This window comes from Larus michahellis, chromosome 8 (assembly GCF_964199755.1).
Source record: "Larus michahellis chromosome 8, bLarMic1.1, whole genome shotgun sequence".
Lineage (NCBI taxonomy): Eukaryota > Metazoa > Chordata > Aves > Charadriiformes > Laridae > Larus > Larus michahellis.
The window spans coordinates 7,508,768-7,529,726 of record NC_133903.1 but is presented as its reverse complement, the minus strand read 5'-3'; the positions used below and the strand labels follow the sequence as shown (position 1 = coordinate 7,529,726).

General features: G+C 52.8%; 2 protein-coding genes and 1 non-coding gene across 9 annotated transcripts in view; 1 reads left to right on the top strand and 2 right to left on the bottom strand.

Annotated features, from left to right (window-relative positions):
• The window catches only part of TRAF7 (TNF receptor associated factor 7), a 35,704-nt gene extending 24,066 nt beyond the window's left edge, over nucleotides 1-11,638 (bottom strand). For 2 of the 7 annotated variants that reach the window (XM_074597398.1, XM_074597401.1), the window contains exon 1: nucleotides 11,514-11,638. The gene's annotated coding sequence lies outside the window, so the exon portion shown is untranslated. Of the gene's footprint in view, nucleotides 1-5,610; nucleotides 5,650-8,499; nucleotides 8,649-11,513 lie in introns of those variants that run through there. The other 5 variants (XM_074597400.1, XM_074597404.1, XM_074597402.1 and 2 more) reach the window with 5 other exon arrangements.
• A 438-nt stretch (nucleotides 11,639-12,076) lies between these two features.
• On the top strand, nucleotides 12,077-12,167 carry LOC141748103 (small nucleolar RNA SNORD60). The gene has a single exon (XR_012588913.1). It is a non-coding gene; the product is annotated as a small nucleolar RNA SNORD60 (small nucleolar RNA).
• Nucleotides 12,168-13,411: 1,244 nt separating this feature from the next.
• RAB26 (RAB26, member RAS oncogene family) overlaps nucleotides 13,412-20,959 on the bottom strand; it is a 32,904-nt gene continuing 25,356 nt past the window's right edge. Inside the window, exons 4-9 of the mRNA XM_074598234.1 lie at nucleotides 20,448-20,514; nucleotides 20,032-20,084; nucleotides 17,413-17,478; nucleotides 17,191-17,247; nucleotides 16,662-16,738; nucleotides 13,412-16,376 (exon numbers count right to left, since the gene is read on the bottom strand). Of these exons, the coding sequence (XP_074454335.1) occupies nucleotides 16,274-16,376; nucleotides 16,662-16,738; nucleotides 17,191-17,247; nucleotides 17,413-17,478; nucleotides 20,032-20,084; nucleotides 20,448-20,514 (423 nt within the window). The 3' untranslated portion in view covers nucleotides 13,412-16,273. The remainder of the gene's footprint in view (nucleotides 16,377-16,661; nucleotides 16,739-17,190; nucleotides 17,248-17,412; nucleotides 17,479-20,031; nucleotides 20,085-20,447; nucleotides 20,515-20,959) is intronic.

The following is a 20,959-nucleotide window of genomic DNA, read 5'->3' as shown; positions in this document are numbered from 1 at the left end:
GCAAAGGCGATGCTCGGGATGTCCTCGGCCAATGCTCTGCAAACGGCCGACAGCTCAGCCGTGCCTGACACAGCACTTCGTGTTGCTCGCTGCAGTTCTTTATCGGAGAGCTGTCAGACTGCCAGAGCACAGCAGCAGCACAGCCCAGGGAATCACTCAGGTCTAAATTCTCAAAATAAGTTACAGTCTAAAACTAAAAGCAAAAACCCCAACAAAAAAAACCAACCAAACAAAACCCTCAAAACTAAACCCAAGACCGTCTTAAAAATAGGAATCTGGATAATGTTTTCCACACATTTGAAAGCGCTGTCCTGGCCGTTTGCAAATGCCAGATCCCTTAGGAGATGCTAAGCAGAGCTGCTGGAGTTGTCTCAAGAACAGCAGGAATGAAGTAGTGTTGTGCTGCTGCATCATGGAGACCTGCCGAGTTTAAAGCCAGGTTCCAGCAAGCGAGAAGTTTGGCGTTGGCCATCAGGATCCTTTTATTCCTTTCAGTGGTTCCTTAGAGCACGGACAGCAGAAGGCGTAGGGAGGGAGGGTGGTGGGAAAGAGGATACAGAGCTTTTGGGTAACACACTGGTCATGGCCCCCTGAGAGCTGAACCCCACTCAGCTCCTCACAACCTTGGGCAAGTCACAGGGGCTCTCTGCTTCCTCCCTGAAGTATCTTTAGTTCTCTTTAAGCTTCCTGAAGTCTCTTTAGTTTGTCTCTTCTGCGCAGCATATCTGGACTATAAAGCTCAAAGATGAAAGAATCTTCAGCTGGATATTTGTGCAGCATCTGGCACAAAAGCATCTCCACCTTAGCTGGGACCTCCAGATGATGCAGTGCTCATAAATAACGTACAGCAAGTACTTCCATGAGTGATGACAGACCGCCATATTTCCCGTGATTTCATGTCTCAAGGTTGCATTATCTCATGTCTAATAACACGCATGTATCCCTACAGTTCCCCTCCTATACAGGTTTCCTATCTCTAACGATACAGCTAAGCTCACCAACCTCCCTTCTCCGGATTCAGCACCTTCCTCCTCCCACGTTAGGGGGGAAATAGAGGGAATTGCTTTTCAGGAAGGCTACGAATTCATGATTCCTTCAGAGAACCTCAGCAGCGTCTACCCCAACACCCTCTATCCTGCACTACTCACAAGATAAGAGCAGGGATATGCTCCCACCTCCCCCACCAGGACAGCATTACGGGAAGCTGGAATATCTAGTATTCCTACTGGGTTTTTAAGGCAAACAATCCCTCCCAGATGGAAAGAGAGGAAGCCCATCCTTACGGAGGATTGTAGGCTGTCTGGAGACCCAGGCAAAAGCTTCACCCCCTTCTCATTTTCAGGGTATGTATTGCCTTCAAACATAACAGATGGAGACTCAAAAAAGCAATGGGAAGACACTCACTTTGTAGCATAAAGAGGCAGGAAAAACCAAGCATGAGGACAACTAACAGTTTGAGTAGTTTTGTAATATCATTAAACGTAGGATCAGACGTGCAACAAACAGGCACTTGAGCTACTGCAACCACTTATGGTCTGCCAGCCAAGGATAAGTATGACCTTTTAAATAATTGCCTTTGGAACTTCTGTGCAGGCTAGGAGGTGTCCACTGCCGTGTGGCTCACAGGGCAGCCCAGCTGGCCACAAAACTGCTTACTGCCTAGAGGCATTAAGAAGGCACATCTCCAGTTTCAGCCTGTCCCAAATTGAAACAGATGCAAAATGCCTTCCAACTTCAACAGATCTCGGATAAATCCAAAGTGAGGAAAGGAACACGGGCTGGAATACCGGGATTTTCCACTCATTGTTTATAAGCATGTCCTGCACTCCGCAGCTTGGCTGAGCAACCTACCTGCAAGCAGCAGCAGGGAGCCTGCTTAGTGTCTTCTCTGAGCAGAAGCCAGAGGAATGCGAGCAATGGAAAAAACGTGGCGTGGAATATCAGCCAGGCTGCAGAACACCAGCCACTGCATGAATATCTGATTTCAACCCAAATCTCTGCAAGCACCATATATAGGAAGCATTTCAACAGAGCAGACATCTCTCCAGAGCACTGTCTGACAGCTCCTTATATCTCAAGCTCTCTTCCAAAAGGTACTGAGAAAGGCCTTTTCCAACTGTTACCAGAGAAGTTAAAAGGAGGCAGAAAAGAGCTGGTGTTGTCGACATTAATATCAGCTTCCTGTAGCACTTGCAAAAAGTCACCAGATCTCTGAACCTTGGCTTGGCATCTGAACGCTGCCAGCTACGCCACCCTGTGCTCCCACGCCCGGAGGACAAGCATCCCTCCCAGGTGGCTTGTGTCCCTCCCTGGGGCACCCTGCTCCAGCCACGGGCAGCTCCTGCCCCTGCTCTGACTGCAGGCAGAGCTCCTCAGCCTGTGGCATCTAAGCAGAACCGCGTCCCGAGGAGATACAGACCATGACACAGTGAAAGCATCCAATATTCTGTATTACAAAACACACGCACTCTGTGACCTAGAAGGAAAACTAAGATTTACTGGAAATCGCAGAATCTTTTGGGCTGCTAAGTCATTCTCAGAGGACCAAATACAAAGGGGTTCCAGAAAACCCCTGAACATCTTCAGCAGCTCCACACGGCAGCAGGTCAGAAGCCCTCATGCTGGAAGCATTCTCCCAGGTTTCCAACCGAGGACTTAATGGGGTCAGGTTATGATTTACAGGTTGCAGAGGCACCCTGACACCTGCAGTGAGAGGACAGGCTCTGCTTGCTTTGAAAAGGACAAGAACTGTTGAAAGAACTTGTACCAGAATCCCGGCAGCACAACAGCACAGGGCTGCCCTCTAAACCTGAGGGGCACGCATGGACCCAAGCATTTGGAGATCAGCTTGGGAACCCAGCCTGTGATCCAGACTCTCCTTGCCTGGAGTTAATTTTTCTTATTTATTTTTTTAACATGCAACTTTAGTGGTTTTGACGGTAAAAAAAGAGGGGGGGGAAAAATCTGCCCTGGAAAAAGGAAGCTGTGGGGACCCGCTATTTGCTAAATCACATGCCTGATAGTAACCAGATGCGAGGGAGAGGAAAGGCTAGGTTTCAGCATTTGCACACCACAGGAATCAACTCAGGCTTTTGAGACTCAGCAAGAAGCCTTAAGATTCCTACTTTAGTACTCCAGGCAAGGAAAAACCCAACCGCCGGTAGTTGCAGAGATAGCAGGGGAAATCAGTGCTCTTTCTTGCACCTGTGGAGGCCAACAGGATCAGCAAGGAGCGGTTTTCTGGCAGCTATTTCACACCACTGACAACCCTGTCACTGCACCTCAAAGCAGGGAGGGGAATCACCCCTGGGACCAGTGGCTCCGCTAATCCTCTGGCCCGTGCTGAAGAGTTTGCCCACAACAGGGGTCTAGTGGGACCAGCACAAGTACCTCAAGGGTCTCCCCTCCTCTCAGCCCCCAAAGCGTACACACACACACAGAGCTATTCACAACACTCAGCAAAAGATCCTTACAACCAACCTCAAGATCAAGGCCGAGGCTTTTAAGAGGGGACGTGGCATGAGGAAGAGGGATAGCAGAGTATCTCATCCTTCACAAACATCACATAACCGGCTTAGTCCCAATTAGGAGCCAGTTCCTCACACAGGAACCACGCTATTGCCGGCGCCATGGCTCTGCTGAGGTTTGTGCTCCAGCTGCTCTCCAGGGCGAGACATGGGCATGGCACTGGATCCCGCAGGTGAAACACGGCACCGCTGGGGAGCGTCTGGCAGACACACGCTTAGTGTGTCTCTGCCAAGAAACCTGCAAGCGCCTTCGCCTTACGCAATCAACAGCCCATAAAGCTCAGCAACACGTCTTACATCTGCTTTGTTCTTCTTTTTTTCCCCTCTTCAGTTCGTTGAAGCTGTCTTTAAGGTTATTCACCCCTGCAGAAATTGCTGGCCTGGCAAAATCACTCACAGCAGGAGCGTTTGCTAGAGAGCGAGGCCAACGCGTGCAGCTGCCTCGCGAGAAAGGCAGGCATGGGGTTATCCTGCTCTGGGTGGGAACAAGCTGTGGATGATGTGAATTTCCTTATTTCACAGCCTGGGTATTTACAGCATAAGACACAAGCTTCTCTTTTCTCTTGCACCACCACAGCTAGAACGGGAAGGGTTACACATCCTTGAGAGTACTGGCTCATCACTGGGGAAATACTCTTCTAAAAGCTAAAATGCCCTGTGCTGCTCCAACAGCCCAGCTCAGCAGGACAAGGGCAGGGCAAGGCAAGGCAAGCAGGTGCTGAGGGCAGGGGGTGTACGTTTGTGGACTACACCCCCTTCCTCAGCTGCATCACAAGCTCTCACACAGCCAGGGCTCTTCTGGGGGAGGTAACAGGGCTAGTAAATCAAGGCCAGTAGCTCCGTCCACCTTGCCCTTCTGCAGTATCAAGGTGTTGCCCACACTACCTATCTGTGAACTGATTCTCAGTGGCCCACAGCAACCTGCAAGGGAACATCTCAGACCAAAGGACAAATGAGACAAGATTCATCAGCTCAAATGCCAACTCTTCTACAAAGACGACCATGGGACAGTCACGCTGGCTTTCTTGGTCAGCGTCTCTGGTGGAAATAGCACTCATTTCTTAAGTGCTTGCAACCTGCATTAACAGGGCTTAAAGAACATGGTGACATGGACTATCAGCATCTGGTCTGACTTGTAAAACATGGGCCATAAGAATGTGTGTGAGCTACAGCAGATCAACGAGACAGACATCTCTCAGGGCAGTCACAGGACAGGAAGCAGAGGGTGGAGCTCAACGGTCACTCCTCAGGTTAGAGTAGACTACACAAGGGTTCCCCCAAGAACCTCTGCTGAATAAGCTTTTCCAAGGTCACAGATGAAGACGTTGAATAAAGAGTGAGCAGTGAAACCGCCGAGTTTGCAGATAACACTAAGGTCTTTTGAGTAGTCAAATACCATGTTGATGGTGAGAAACACAAGAAGATCCTCACAAAGCTGAGAAGACGTTAAAGTTGCAGATGAGCTGTTACGGAGAAAAATGTCAAGCAATGCACCTAGGGAAAAATAATATAAAGCTGCCCTATGCAGTGCTGAGCGGCTACATCTGGCAGCTACATCTCAGGAAGAGACGTAGGAGTCTCCGTGGACAGTTGGACGCAATTCTCAGCCCAGACGACAGCAGCAGACAAACAAGCCAACAAAATTCTGAGCAGCATTACAAAAACTGTGAAGAACAACCACGAGGGTGTCATTTGGGTGCTACATAAAACCTTGATGTACTTGTCTCCCGAGTGCTGTAGCAGTTCTGCTCTTTGCTTCGGAAGAAGGCCACAGTGTAGTTTGAGAAATTTCCAGGGCTAACAAACAAAACGATCAATGGGATTGAGTCCCTAATCCAACTGCTCTGAGTGGTGGGAAAACAGGAGGCAAATAGATGGCAGAAAGTAGTCAGATTTGTGTGCTCTTCATTAATAGCATCCTTTTTCGTAACTGCTGAAGACAGAACTGGGGCTAGGCAGGCCAATGCTCTGATCTGCAAGGCATTTCTTACACTCATGGGGTGACCTCTCTAAGGCCAGTCGTGTGTGCTGAGAGGTGCAGTCAGTGCTAGAACATAAAACGCGAACACAAGTTCAGCCTTACCAACAGAGCCTGGCACTTCCATCTGGTGGGTCTTTGCTTCTGTGGAACAGAAAGAATCTTTTTATTGTTTACAAGTTTTTTGCATTGCTCTTAAATGTCATACAAACTTTTCTGAGCTACTTAAACTGAGACTATAATTGTACTGAGCTGTCATCAACAAAAATAAAGTGACATTTTTAATTGCTGCTACTTTTACCAGCACTTCAATTGACTGCAAAGCTGAGAGAGCACATTCAACAGCTGTTTGAACACTGTCATTCCTTTGTGCAAATGCAGTTCAGAAAGGGAAATCATTTCGTACGAGGTGCTTTTCCTAAAGGGCAATGAGTCCTTGGGATAGAGAAACTTTTTGCAATACTTCATGTTAAAACCTGAAGCAGTAACTTTCAAATGTGCTTGTAACTCGATCAAAAGCGATTGCTCTGGTGGAACAAAGCATCTCATTTTTCCCAAAAACGTAAAATCAAGTTGGAACACAGGCCAATGTTCAATGCTGTTTCCATGACACAAAAGCTACACTTGAAGCTTTACTTCCATTTTAGGAAACCTGGAAGCATCCGCATACTACATCATTTTTCTTATGCATAAGGCCCCAGACCAGGTTTCGGTAGTGCCTGACCTCCGCAACGGAGATTGGCTTGTCTCGGCTCAGTACCTCCATGGTCGCAGCAGGGTGGGCAGGCTGGCAGAAGCAGGCTCAGAGCTCCTCCACACAAGGCTCTTAATCAAAAGGTGCTTTAAAAGTTGGCCTAAATTACAGGGCTGCATGCCACTCCTTTCACAGCTTGCGGTCTTTCCCACATCCTCACTCAAAGAACAGACATTCACATTATTAAATTGTTGATTTGTTTAAGAAAAAAAGAAAAAAAAACAACAACCAAGCCCCCAAACCAACAACCTCCTATGCCTCCAAGACAAAAATCTCAGCCCTGATGCTGTTTCTTAAGAGGGAATGGCCATCTCCTCTGTGCAACGTAGGTCATGATATAAGATACCATGCTTCATAAGCTGCGAATAGTCACCTACACAAATCACACCAGAACTGGTGCTAACTGGTCCTCCTCAGCCTTGCTTGACAGAGAGAACAAGTGGCTGCCGAGACTCCATGGGGTCCTGTGGGCTAGCTGGGGCTCTGCTGCTGGTTTCCCTGCTGCAATCCAGCCTGCAGGAATCCAGTAGATAGATGGGCTTGCAACTCATTTAAAAAAACCAAAAACTTCTAAGACATGCCAGGTCAGCAGCAAAGTCTGGGTTATGGAGAGATTCAGCCCCTGTCCCGGCAGGACAGTACATAAGGAAGCAAAGCTTCTGTTTGGAGGGCTTCAGTCTTGGTTGATCAGTTCAGGAGCAGCAAGAGCTCGCACAGAAAGCCCCTGTACAAACAGATCCTGAGATCCCTTCCGCACCTCTCACCTCCGCTCCACGCAGTGCCAACACGAGCACTCCAGCAAGGCTGTGACCGAGAGACTTGCCCATGATAAACAGAAACTAATCCATCCTCAGCCATCCTAGTCCCACCCTCGGCTGGTAGTTTACCAAAGTTCAAAAGCCTGCTCTGAGCTGGCCTGGGAAAGGAGTTAAACACCAATAAATGTACTAAGTTTTTAGCAGTTGCTGTACCCCATGTCCCCCAAGGAAGGCAGAGGAATAATTGTCTCACCTGCTGCATTCTCCCTTCCTGAAGCCATCCCGCTAGACTCAAGGCCATCAAACTTGTCTTCTCTACTTTTTCCTAATTGCTGTGCAGTCACTGAGGGCTTTTCAAACTGCTTTGCCTTACGGGTGGCTGTACTTCTCTGGAAAGGTTTAACCACTCCTGTCACATTATGGGATTCTTCCAGATTAAAGTCATAAGAAACCTGAGCCCATAATCATTACTCAAAATGCACAAAGTATCACTCCCAGCCCCTGCTCCCACCCCCAACATCCTCCAAAGTTTTCAAATTTCATGACACGCTCATGCTTGCTCTCTGGGTGCAATGAGATCACTTTAAAAAAATCCATCTGAAATGCATCAGCTGCTTCACAAAAGAAAAAAAAAAAAACCACAACAAAAACAAACCCACAGTAAGTTTCAGCCACCTGCTCTTTTTTTGTACAGTTCCCTTGGACTTTGCCACTAAGAACAAGCCGGAGAGCACAACGTAAGACAGCTACACTCACTGCTCAGGGAGTGTTAACCAGCAACTGAGAAAGGGAGAAAACTGTAGTGCTTTACAGGTAGCACGTGAGCTGGGCAAAATGCGATCACACTAGTGATATCCTGCCCTTTGATAAACAAGCACTGAATCCTTGATTCCTGAAGAAATCAGTGGATATGGACACATCCACCGCGGCAAATCTACTGACAACTTTCAGTCAGAAGCACCGATCAGCATCCCACAGCCACCTAACACCACGCTAGGAAAGCTATATGTAAATTACTCCCCCAAAGTACCATTAGCAACAGTACCGTAGCCACGATGACTTAGGATGCAAGGGAGAGGCAGTGAGAGGTACTGCCTCTTCTCACAAACCTGGCTTCTTTGCTCACAACTTCACCTAAAGAATATCAAGGATTTCCCGTTTCTGAAACCGCCAGAAGCAACCTCAGGAAACACTTGCTGGGTGGCTGCATGGTGAAGCATTCCATGTCCTTGCAAAGGTCATGAAATCAGGACAACGCAGCTCCAGCTCGTTGGACAGGCAACAGGTACCCACTTCAAAACTGGTGTTGGATTTCAGATACCTCCTGCTTCTTCACGAAGATTTAGACACAGGTATGAAAACAGTTCCTCCCTCACTACTGTACGCAAACGCTAAAGCACAGCAGCCTCCCGGGGAACACTGCTGACACAGCCCCAACATCCAGCGCACAGGACAAACGCTTTACCTTGGAGGACAACTCACCATCGGCCGTCCAAGCTGGCACGGAGCAGCAAAGCCCAGCAAGACGCCACCATGACCAAGTTCCTAAGCTGTGGGCAGGCTTTTCCTCGGTCTAAACGTCTCTTCCGCTATCTGTGTGCGTGTGTGTGTGTATCGCTCTTAAGTGATGTAAACAGAAAGGCATGCAGAGCAGTGGGCGATATGTAAATTCAGCTGGAAAATCCCACAGCTTAGCCAATCTCTGTACTGCCTCACAGATTTTCCCTGGCTGCTCTGAGACTGAAGAGGTTTAGGCTAGTGCAGAAAAAACAACCACTCTCTTCGCACACACAGATTTATTCCTCTGATCAGATAATTATCCAGGGAGAGGACAGTCCATCACCTACTTTAAAGGGAGTTTGAATTTCTCACTCTCTTTAGATAGTTCCCAAACTATACATAATACTGAATATCAAGCAGCCTACCAAACAGCAACACAGTCTTTGCTTGTAGAGACAATTGTGGTAAATACAATTAAGAAGAATTGCCACGAAAAGGCAGAGCTTTCTTGGGCCAGTGAGCACAGCTTGCCTGAAAGATAAACATTGACAGTGGGGGACTTCTACTGCAGGGACACCCACCCCACGCAGGAGAACAACGTGCTCCCACGGCTGAGGCTCTCCCAGGAGCAGGCGCTGCACAGAGAGCTCTTACCCCACTCCAGCACCCAATGCACCTCCTGCAGTTTTTACACCTTATTAAAAGCAGCAAAGTAACTCTGATGAGGCTCTGAACTCAGGCTGTGCTAAAGGCAGAGTGGGAGCAGTCTGTAAATGGGTATGTTGGGGTGCCGCTGCCCTGGACTCCTTGGGGAGTTGCTGAGCTTGAAAGAAGGGTGACATGAATCCTTGTGAGCAGCCACCCGCCTCCTCCCTTGCCCCAGGCAGCCGCTATATCCCCCAACCCAACCCATGGGCAAGGGGACGTGCCAGTACGTGCTTCATCATGCCCACGGCAAAGGTGGTACAGCCAGGGAAGGGAAGACAAGGGGCATAAAAATCAGGAGGGAAGAGTTCTGACAGACTGAACTTGTCCACGTAATCCTAGTATTTAGTGAAACGGGGAAGGATTTTCTCACAAAAGCCTTTCTTCTGGCACAACTGGGCTTGGCTGAGACAACATGAGGCAGGTATGATCACACTTCAGGAAGTGCCACAGTGATGGCTAGCTGGGGCTAGGAAGGTCCCGCAGAACAGGCAAATGCTCAGCCCACGAGGTGACGAAGTGCGGAATGCCAGCTGAAGACAACTGAAGCTGCAAAGCTCAGCGCTGCTCAGGACCAAGCCTGCACGCTGCAGCAAACCAAACCGCAAAGCTGGAGCTCTCTCTACTGTCGCGGCTGGATCTTCCCTGGCCTTTCTCAGCCTTACTCGAAACAGCAGTGCCCAGGGTGGGGGACCCCAGGACTTGCAGGGGGACCCAGCAGACAGTGGCAGTTCCCTGCTTGATGCTTAGAAAATGCCAGAACTCTTTGATCTTCCGCTCCCCAGGCACGCAACCAGGACAGCACTGCCTGTTCTCTCGCTCCCTGTCAATGGTGATGGGCGGCTCTTTGGACTTGTAGTTAGTAGATGTCTGTACAGCCCAGTTTTTGGTGGTGCACTGGGTTATCTTCACCACAATGCACTTTCTGTGAACTACCTCCCCTCCGCGCACAGCTCCCAGGGAGACATGTAAAGGTCAGCAAGGAAGTGGCTGACTTTCTTATGCTACTTTTCTTCAGCAAGGGCTTTCTGGAGCCCTCCTTCACTCACACAGCCCTCTCCCTACAAACCCAATGAACATCATTGCGTCTGTAAGCAAGAGTCACTGACATACAAACGCTCGAAGCCAAAATGCAACAGCTATTTAACAGGAACGCTAACTGCTTAGTACAGACTCGAAAGAATGTCTCACTGGGGGGAAAACACACCTTGAGGCAAAATTAAAGTGCTGGGATTAAAACAAAGTGTTTGGCAACATGGTCAAAGTTGAAAAAAATAATTCCTAGGCCAGAATTCTTCACAACACACCTACCACCTGGCGGGTACAATAGCCTGGACCTAGCTCATTATGTACATATCAAACCCAGCTAACTTATCTATCAGCTTTCTTACACACTTATCAGCCCCCAGTGGAGTCTGTCTGAGCCATCGTCTTTGATACCAATGTAGCTCAAAAGCAAGCTGAACTGAAAGAAGGTCCTCGCTTCTGGTTTTTATGCAACACAACAGGATCATCACGTCACAGTCACAGATCAAACTGGAGAACAGTGTTTGACAGCAAGTCTGTCAGAGGAACAGCAGCTGTGAGCTAGCAGTAGGATACAGCAGAACTAAACAGCACGTTTGAAATGAGAAGATGATAGATGGTTTCACTGCCTGCTCTGAGATGTGCGATGGTCTTAGGGCAGTTACGTAGATCTACCACCAAAGAGCCTGTATTGCATAAGTTGTGAAACCAAAGCATAAGGAAATGAGGTTACTGGGAAATCAAGAGAGAACCATCAGCAACACGTGCCCTAAGTCAGACAACTAATGGAGCTGAAAAAGACAGACCTCAGCACGCCCCGCCATGAGGTACGCCAGACAGCGAAGGCAAGGCAGCCGGGGTAAAGCAAGCAAGACGCGGAGAGGATGCACCGGGGACCTCGAACGACACCAGAGGCGACACACGAGCTCCCCTGCGCACCTGAAAATCACGCTGGCACCTGCACGGAGTTTAGAAACGGAGACACGAACCGCCCACGGGAAGGGAAGGAGGCGGTAGAAGACGCGGCAGCGGGCGGCATCCCCTGGCGCTGCCCCGAGCCGCCCCACAGCGCCCGGGGGAATTGCCGCCAGCGACTCCCCGGAGCGGGGCCGCCCGGCCGGGCCCCTCCGCGGGCAACCCGCGGCCCAGAGCCCCCGGCCCTCACCCTCCCCACCGCCCGGCCCGGCCCTTCCCCTCACAGAGCTCCCTCAGTCCCGGTCCCGCCCGGCTCCCCTCGGCCCGGCCCGGCCCGGCCCCGCTCGTACCTGGCAGCAGCGGCGGCGGCCGGAGCGCCGGTACCCGGCCCCGGCACATCGCGACCCCGGGCCTGCTCCCCGCTCCTCTAGCGGCTCAGCTGCCGCCTGGGCCGGAAGCCCCGCGCCCCGCCGCTCCTCGGGACTTGTAGTCCGACGCGCCGCCTTCCACCCGCTCCTCGACGCGCCTGCGAGACGCTGGGACTACAACTCCCAGCAGTCCTCGCGGCCCAGCGCTGATTGGCGCTTTCCCAGTCACTCTCTGCTACAACCACTCCTGCCACTGGCTTGGCTCGGCCTCCTGCAGGGGCCAATCAGGCGGCAGCAGACCACCGCCTCGGGCCACGCTGCGCCGCCTCGCGCCATTGGAGCGAGGAAGGGCAGCGACCAATGAGCGCTGGGAGAGGCGGGAGGGCGATCACGCCAACCGCTCGCGATTGGCCATGTGGGCAGGCAGTCTGACCAATAGCGACGCGGGGGAAGTTATAAAGTTCTCAGCGGGGGCACGCACCCGGCCTTTTCAGTCAGGAGGTGAGCGGGTGTGGGCGCTGGCGGCGGGGCCGTTAACGGGGGCGGGCCGGGGATGATCTCTATCTATTTTTCTGACACCTCGTCTGAGGGCGGCGGGCGTCCGCGGCCCCTGCTGACTATCCATGGCTGAGGCCCGAGGGAGCACCGGCGGAGCCGGGCGCGGGCGGTGCGGCCTGCTCTCACCGCACTGCCTTCTCTCCTTAGGGCTCGGCGGGAACCGGATCGCGCCGGTGAGAACCGGATGGCGACGGCCTGAGGGGCGGTGAGGCGGGGGCGATGGACGGCCACGTGGGACCACGGCGGCGGGACGCTTTCCCGCGGCCTGGGCGGTGCGGCCCGGGCACGGTGCATGCGCGAACCGCGAGTGCTCCGCCGCCCGCCCTGCCGGCCTCGGGGTTCTGGCGAGGTAAAAAGCAGTATCGCTTGTTCCTAGCGTATCATGCGTCTGCATAAGTTATTTCCGGAATCTGCAGACACAGGGAAGGTACGAGTGGGTCTCTGGCGGGTGAAGCTGGGGCTAGAGTAACTGCTAAGTGCCTTAGTACAGCTGCTGTTCGAGGGGTAGTGTAGACTGCGAGCTGTGGAGCAGAGCTCCGGGTTCGGCTAAAAATGGAGTTACCTGGGGTTGCTGAATCAAACGGGAGCTGGTGTTTCTCATGCTGTACAACTCGGGAGTCAGGGCAGTTTTTAAAGCACAAAGCAGCAGCTGCAGAATTGGCTGAAGTAAAAGAAATCAAAAGTAATCGACTTTTACTCTGCCACATGGGGTAGCCTAAGGTAAACATCAAGGCAGGTGGTGGGTGCGGTAGTGTGGGGTAACTTAAAAGATTCACAGTATGAACTCTAATGCTAGACTGTGTAGACGGCTAATTTAAATATTGGAGTCCTTGATGCTAACTAGCTTTTGGGAATATAACAAGTTGCTTAGGCAATGTTCTTTCCCCAGGTTCAAAACAATTTCAGCCTTGTAATTCTCAAATTCTTTGCTGCAGTATCTCCTCTTTGGCTTCTGTATTAGGCCAATTCTATAGCTTACAGATAATAAAGTTTTCAAAAGAACTTGTTTTGCTTTTGTGTCTGTTTTTCACAAATCCTATGGGTGCCATGTAAAACCACAAACTAAACTTTGTATTTGGGCACCTGCTATTACTATTCGTTTTACGGGAACCAGCATCTTAAAACATGTGCTGTAGCTCAGCTGAGCCCAGCTCCCTTTAACTCTTGCTGGGTGCATTGGAGCACCTGAACCCATGCTGGTAATAGGAGGATCTAGGTGGGTTCAAGAATGAGCTGAACTCATCCGAATGTTTAATCATCTGAATAATTAAACAGTGCAGGTGTGTATGTTAAGACAATCGAAATACCATGGTAGTCACAAAGATTATTAAAAAATTTTATTAACAGGAATGAAACAAAAGCTGTAAACAAGAGCCAGCAAAAATGAGAAGTTGCACATGATGCCGAGTCCTCTGTCTTGTTTGAATGCACTGAACAATTCCTCATCGCTTGGTGGCAGTAAAGGCCCATGTAAGAAGATGCCAAATAACAGTCTGAGGAAGAGCTTTAGGGCAAGGTCAGTGTGCAGGCACTGGTGACCAATTATATATAGGGAGCTTGTGACTGGGAGAGATGGGAGCTGAATCTGCCTTAAAAGCTTAGGTCTAATACCCCAAAATGCAGTTGTGATGTCTCTGCTGGAGGAGAGTTAGCTCCCAACATTCATATTTAAAGTACTCTGAAGGGCAGCATTTACATATTAGTTTTTAAATTGGTTTTGGTCCCACAGTGAAGAAGCAAGCTGAGAGTTGTCAGCTTTTTTCTTCAAGAGAACAAGGTGCAAGGCTCTCCCGTGCGAGGAAGAGTGAAGGCAGCAACCTGATGGGAGCATTAAGCATACTGCTGCTTATTTTTGCCTTCCAGGAGACTCCCTGTAGCTTCTGGGGCAGGGTGTCCGTGCAGGGACTGGCACCTCGGGACAGGGGCTGCTGCTGCCCTGTGAAGGTCGGGCTGAGAAAGCAGTGCCGCAGGCAGACCTGGGCACAGACCAGGTACGGGAGCTCTGACTGCTGCTCTGTGCCTCTCTGCCGGGCTGGCCCTTCCCTGCACAGCCGCCATACCAAAATACTGGTACTTGGCAAGCTCAGGACTAGAGAAAACCCCAGTCCATATTTTTTTTTTCTTAACCTCAGCCAGCAAATGTGTGCTGCACAGCCCAGGATGAGAAATGTGAGATAAGCAGCTTCACGTAGGAGGCACTGGTCAAGCAGCAGCCACGGGAGCACAGCGAAGCTCACCAAAGCAGCGTGAAACAACGAGTTTTACAGATTCCTGTGCACTTCTTGAGTGCCTGAGCGACTTGCAGAGCCTCCCCTGTGTTCTGTTGCTACTTGCCAACAAACCTTAAGAGAGCGCTTGTAGCCGGCATTGCCACATTTCAGAGCGGGTGAAGGGAGTTCCAGTTACTTCAGAGAAAGTCTTGGCTGAGGAACGGATGCTGGCTGTCCCCTTGGATCTGTGGGGTGCAGTGCTGCTGAGGTGGGGCATGGGGGGGCTCTGACTGCCATTCCCCTGCAGCCCCTGCTTCCTGCCGCCAGCACAGCTCACCTGCCCGCTCCTGCCGCGTTGGTGCTGGCAGCCGGGGTCTGCTCCAGGCTGCAAATGTGCCTGCAGGAACTTTTTCAACAAATAATTCAAATAAAATTTAAATCAGTCAGTTAAAAGACTTGTTTCTCCCTAAAAAGCTATTTAGGAAAAAATGCTCTGTTCTCAGTGGGTTTATTTTAGGATCCTTTTTCACACTGTTATTGTGCTGGACGCACTTTAGCTGCTCATTTTACTGTAGCTGACGGAGGAGTGTAGCTCTGAGGAGAGTCCCTGCCTGCCTGAATCACACGCAGCAGCTGCGGAGGGTCTTTGTGCACGTCAGGGATGCAGTGCTGGAGAAAACCGAGGGGCAGAGGCGTCTGAACCAACTGCTGAGAGAGCTGGTGCTCGGCTGGTGGCTAGGAAGTGAAGGATGGGTTATTTTAATTTAAAAGTGGTCCATTTAGGGCAGCGTGGGGAGGTTCAGTGCAGTGGGCACCTGCTCGTGCGTGTGGAATTTTCAAAGGAGAAAATTGCCAAAGGCCAAACATTTCATCCAAATGCAAATTTGTACTTAAAAGTGCAGTTTAAAAAAAAAAAAGAAAAAAAAAGAAAAAAGAAAGAGCCAAATGCCTGACACAGACCAAAGGGGTGAGGAGTCCCTTGAAGAGAGCTGGCAGAAGAGTCCGAAACCAGCGAAATCAATGCCTACAGCATCCCGCCCAGCTTCCTTCAGTTAACAGAAAGAGCTGTCCCAAGAGAACTTTGAAGATATCAAAGCATTGTTGCAGTCTAAAAACGCTATCACACTTACATGAAGGTATTTAGGATAAGCTGCAATACATCAGATTTCTTCTCAATTAAAGTACTAGAAACGGCAGTAGTAAGAGAACCAAAGCCTTTACCGAACAGATAAACATTCAGGAATCTCTGTACAACAGGTTAGCAGGAGCTCACTCCGACAGACAGCTAAGCTCTTGTCATCTGCGGGGAAGAGGAGGAACCTTCATCGAGGAGGTATGTTACACCCCATGAAAGACGGACAGATGTCAGTAAGCAACTACAAAAAAATGCCTCGAGAACAAGTCTTTCCTGTGTGCCCCAGGGCGGGGCTCTGAACAGCTGAATTCCAGGTACGCGGGGAAAGAAAAGGGAATTCAGGACTTTTTCCCTACCCAGACGTTTGGTGGGGAGAAGGCGTTCGTTCCGCTTAAGTCACACCATAATTCTTACTAACGTTAAAGGAGCCTCATAGCGCTCCTGGCTGATGCTGAGCAGGTAGAGAGAGCCAGGTCCTGAAGGGCGCGACAGCAATAGCCCAAGACCATCCTGGTCCCTTCCCGAACGCTCACCTCCCACCTGCACGGGGACAAGTGGCTGCCAGCAGGAGCGACCGGCGAGGGGAGCCGGAGGGCTTGCAGCATGGATGGATGTGATGGGGGCTCGGGGAGCAGCACCTGGCACGTGGCTGCAGCATGGCCAGCGTCCACCCCAGCCGAGAGAGATTTTTTTTTTCTGCTGCTGCTGCTTCCCCACGTCTCAGCTCACCTTTTAGGCAGATACAGACACGACAGACAGACATGCACACATTGTCCACGAGGAGAGAGCGCGGCGCACGAACACTTGGCACGAGTCTCTGTACAAATGCACCCAGCGCATTAGGACCTGCAGCAGCCCGAGCCCCTCACTTCCTTCTTCACGTAGTCGTGGAGCTTGAATTTGGGCTCGTTGGGCAGCTTCATGGACCTGTGCTTCAATTCCCTGTGGGAGAGGGGAAAAACACCGTATTTTTCTGCCCAGGCTGCCTGCTTCTAAGCTGCCTGGCCCAGCGCAGTTGAACTTGACTTGGTGTAGGTGGTTTGCTAAAGCTCCCCGTGATGAGACACTTCATAGCTCACGCGAGACGGCAAGTACTCGCCAGCACAAGAGCTGGAGGTGGCAGCCCAGGGAATGACAAGGTGGGTGGCAGTGCCAGCCTTGCTCTCAAAGACTGCTGTCCCCCCCACGGGAGAGATGCCCATCACGGCTGCCGCACCCGTCACTTACTTTGCAATGGCTGTGAACGCTAATTCAACATTGAGGCCACTTTTTGCGCTGGTCTCCATGAAGGGCACGCCGTACTCCTGCGGGACAAGACAGTGGCGTCAGAAACGTCACCCAGGGTGTCCCCCAGGGGCTCAGGAGCTCCCGGCTCACACCGAGCCCCGGCCAACATCAGTGCCTGCTGCAGGAGCTCACACCCCTCCTGGGAGAGGGGCCCTGCCGCGGCGGGCAGGAAAAAGCTGAGCGTTTCACAGCTCAGGTGTTTGTTACACAACTTCAGAAATAGTTTTTGAGGACAAAGAAGTGCAAAACGTTAGTGGAAGCTTAAAGGAGGAAGACCAGACGAGGAGGAAGAGGAGAGCAAGACAGGGAAGAAAAGCAAAATGCTCCCAGACATATTTTTGGTCAGACTGGTCTCCAGTTAACCATTTCACTGGTGTACATCATCAATTACAAGTTGTTGTACTCGCACATCCCCCATTAAGAACATGGAACAGCTGACTCCGCTGCAGCAGAAAGACGCCTCACGTACCTTGGCTAATTTTTCTCCGTCTTCCCTTTTCACCACTCTGTCCTGGGCTGAATCCACCTGCCGACAGTAACAGCAAAGAGCAATTTGGGATGATTTGGAAGGTCAGCAGTAGGCAATCCCCACGGCCCCTTAGCCCTCCCAGGCTCCCCTGCCCATGGCTCCATCGTGGGACCAACAGTGGAGGAAGAGGAGGCTCTGACGAAGCTGTGGGGCTGGGCTCACCTTGTTTCCCAGTAACATGAGGACCACGTCTTGCTGTGCGTATTCATGAATCTCTGTCAGCCAAGCCTGAAGGGAGACAGCCAGAGAGAGGGGTTAGCAACAGCTCCGGGAGGAGGAGGAAGAGGAGGAAGGATGGGGGGTTGCCCCAGTCCCGGGCACCCTCCATGGGAAACTGCCCTCCCAGGCAATGCTGGGGGGCGTTACGTGGACACAGGGAGGGGGTGGCTGGGGGCTAGGTGCAAAACAAAAAGCCCAGCTCAGAAACTCGGCTGTGCAGGGCAGGAGCCGCAGGCAGGGAGCAGCCGGTCTCGCGGATCCCCTGCGATTCAGCAGCGCCCTGGGGAGAGGAGCTGCCGCCTTCCCCACGGCTTGGCAGGAGAAGCCAGCCAGCAGCCAGCAACTCGGCCCCGGGGACACCCTCTCCCAGAGAGCCCTGTGGACGAGTGGGCGCCCTGGGGTGCCACCGAGCCCCTGGGGACCCGCTTTGCCGAGCAAGCCCGGCACCCCGCTTCGGCTGCTGCCCAGGCCCCAGTTTTCAAGGATAACAGCAGCCTTTCAACCCTGATGCCTGCTCCATCTGACCACAGGCGCTTGTAGGACTTTAACCCAAATTCCCCCTCGGTTGGGATGTTAAGACTAAACCTCCTTTAGGAGGATAAGGCTGAGGGTTTGCTCCGGGACGTGCCCCATGCCCGTCTCCCACACGTGCTGCCCCCGTGCTGAGCACGCTCATCCCAGCAGCCATGGGGTGGCTTCCCTGCCCTCTAATCCAGCCTAATCTAATCAAACCTGCCCTAATTCCCTGTAATCCCTGGTCCCATGGTGCAAGCAGCCACTTGCTTGCTGCCTCCTGGGGGGGGGTAGCGCTGCTGCAGCCTGTGCCCCAGCTCTGAGAGCCGATGCTGGGCTCGCTGCATCCCGCTCCATCACTGCTCCTCAACCCACAGCATCCTGCATCAGCACCCAGCCGGCCAGGGAAGCAAGGGATGATTCGGGATTAGAGCCTGTCAGTGATGATACGTGGGAGCCCGACACATGCAGACGCAGCCCCGGGACCCCATCGCACCCCGGCTGGGCTCAGGGCACTCAGCTCCATGGATGGTCCAAGGTCCAACGGTCCAAGGGACACTCACTCCTGACAATCCCCCTTGGCTCCCTTCTGGCACCGTTCCTCCTCCATCCTTTTTTTCCAGTGCCTCACACTCGCCCTGGGTGCTTGTTCCTCCTCGCCAGGGCCACACATGCCCCATGGCTGTCCCTCCCGTGTCCCCGCAGGGCTGGGAGAGCTGAGGCTGCAGATGGGGCGGCGTTACCCAGCAGCGTGAAACCTCCAGGTGATTTTCTGTCTCGTTGAAGGATCACGACCTCAGCACAGACCCGCGGCCTGGTTAATGACAGCCCTCACTCTCCATTATGCCCAGGAGCAGACGCCTCTCCTCGAGCCATCCAGCTCCTCAGGCTGGAAAATGCCACCACTGGCCAGTCCCAGATTGCAGGCTTCCTGGGAATGCTCCATTCCCAGTGCTGGTGACATGGGAGCAGGGTGGCGGGACATTTCCTGTCCCCCACCATGGGACTGCAGGCGCAGGGGGGTTGGGAGGCTTGGGGCTGCCAAAGGAGGGACGCTCCGGAGCAGGGACAGCTTCAGGCACCCGGAGACTGGGCGGTCAGGGTGGTGCAGGACCCCCCAAGGAGGTGGCGTGGCCGTGATGGCCCCGCACTCCCCACCCCAGGGTGTTAGTGCTGGCACGGCACCTCCTGTGCTACAGAACAGGGTGTTTTTGTAGGCGCACAGCCTTCTCGCCGCAGACGCACACAGTGTACTCCGTGTCCGGGACATGAGCAATTACATCCTATTCATTCAGGGCTAATTGCTCCGTGGGCTCATGGCAGGCTTTGCCGGTGCTGGCGTAGGTGGCCCCCAGCAGCCACATGGGTCCGGCGGTGCAAGGGGAACCCGAGGCCAGGTCTTCCTCCCCCACCCCGCCCCCGCGACATGCCGCTGTTCTCCCCTCCTCTGCCAGATTTAAGGGAGCCCTCTGCTCCGACACCGCTCCCAGCACCCCTGAAGCACCCACACGGGGGCTCAGGGTCAGCTGGGGGGGCCGGAGCAGACACGGGCAGCATGAGGGACCCCCACAAAAGCCATCGGGAAAGGCAGGTCTGGGGGGGCAAGGGGCGTGCGGCAGGATGCGACCCTCTGCCCTGCCCGGGTTTGGCACTAAGAGGGGTGGGGGCAATGCGGTGCCCAAGCCCGACCCATCGGGACCCAGAGGTGCAGAGGAGGATGAGGGAGCACCTTGCTCGGTGAAGCTGCCCGTGCTCATTTACCGGAGCAAGTTCTCCAGCCAGTGCTGTAATTACACACAGCATTAATTTGCCAGTGAAGTGAATCCATCACCCCTTTTATTTGCTATGAAAGTGAAAACCTTCTCTGCCTGTCCTCTGGTGTCCTCGTAGGCAAACCCCGCCATCAGACAGGCACTCGGCATCAACCACAGCCCTTCTGGAAACCATCACTGTTCACACCTCCATCAGGCATCTCCTGCGGCACGTACCCCCTCCCCAGCCCATCGCACACCAGGGACGGGCAGGAGGGTCCCGGGGGTGCTGCCGTACCTGGATGTTGTCGAAGGAGGCTTTGTTGGTGACATCGTAGAGCAGGAGCAGGGCTGCGGAGAGAGGGACGGTGCATTAGTGCCGGTGCCGCGGTGCCGGGCAGGAGCACGGCCGAGCAGAGCCCACGGCTTGGAGCTTGCTCTGCACCGTTCCCCGAGGCAGCGCACGCGGTAAAGCACCGCTGAGGTCCCTGCTCTAAAATATAAAGCAACGCGCTTAAATCCACCACAGGCAATGCCTTAGCCTCCTGGGGTTTGCACCGCGACATGCAGAAGCTCCTCCATCCTTGGGGACTGCTTCCTATGGGGAAACAGCTCCGGTGATTGCCGACTCACCTGGCCTGGAGCCGCGGCTCGGGGCCCCGAAGACCCAGAGGGAATGGGGTCCCCCCAGGAAGCGGAGGTGGCCGTGCTTACCGTGGGCGTCCCGGTAGTAGGCGTGGGTGACACTGCGGAAGCGCTCCTGCCCGGCCGTGTCCCAGATCTGGAAGGCAGATGGGAGCAGAGGGGTCAGCCGTGACTTGCTGCCATGTGGGCTGAGGAACCCACCCAGCACCAAAACCACCACCAAACCAAACGGCACGGCGCAACCCCGGGAAGCTGCTTCAGCCTTTTGCTTCCAGGGGCAGTTAATAGGAAAAAAAATGACAAGTGCAATAAATATTGAAGCAGCACCTCCCGGCTCCCCAGTGCGTGGAGACGATGGTGCGTGGCAAAGGGCTCCCGACATGTCCCTTAATTGGAAAATCCATCCAGCAGATGGATGCGTGGGGACCCGCTAATTTAATTTATCAGTTTTTAATGCAGCAATACGTTTGCAGAGTGCCACGCTGCTGTCAGGGGAAGATCAGCGCTAATGTCATTACGGAGCTCCTGGCAAAGGGGTCAGAGAAACAGTCGGGTCTCGGGGGGCTGGAGCGGCTCTGGCT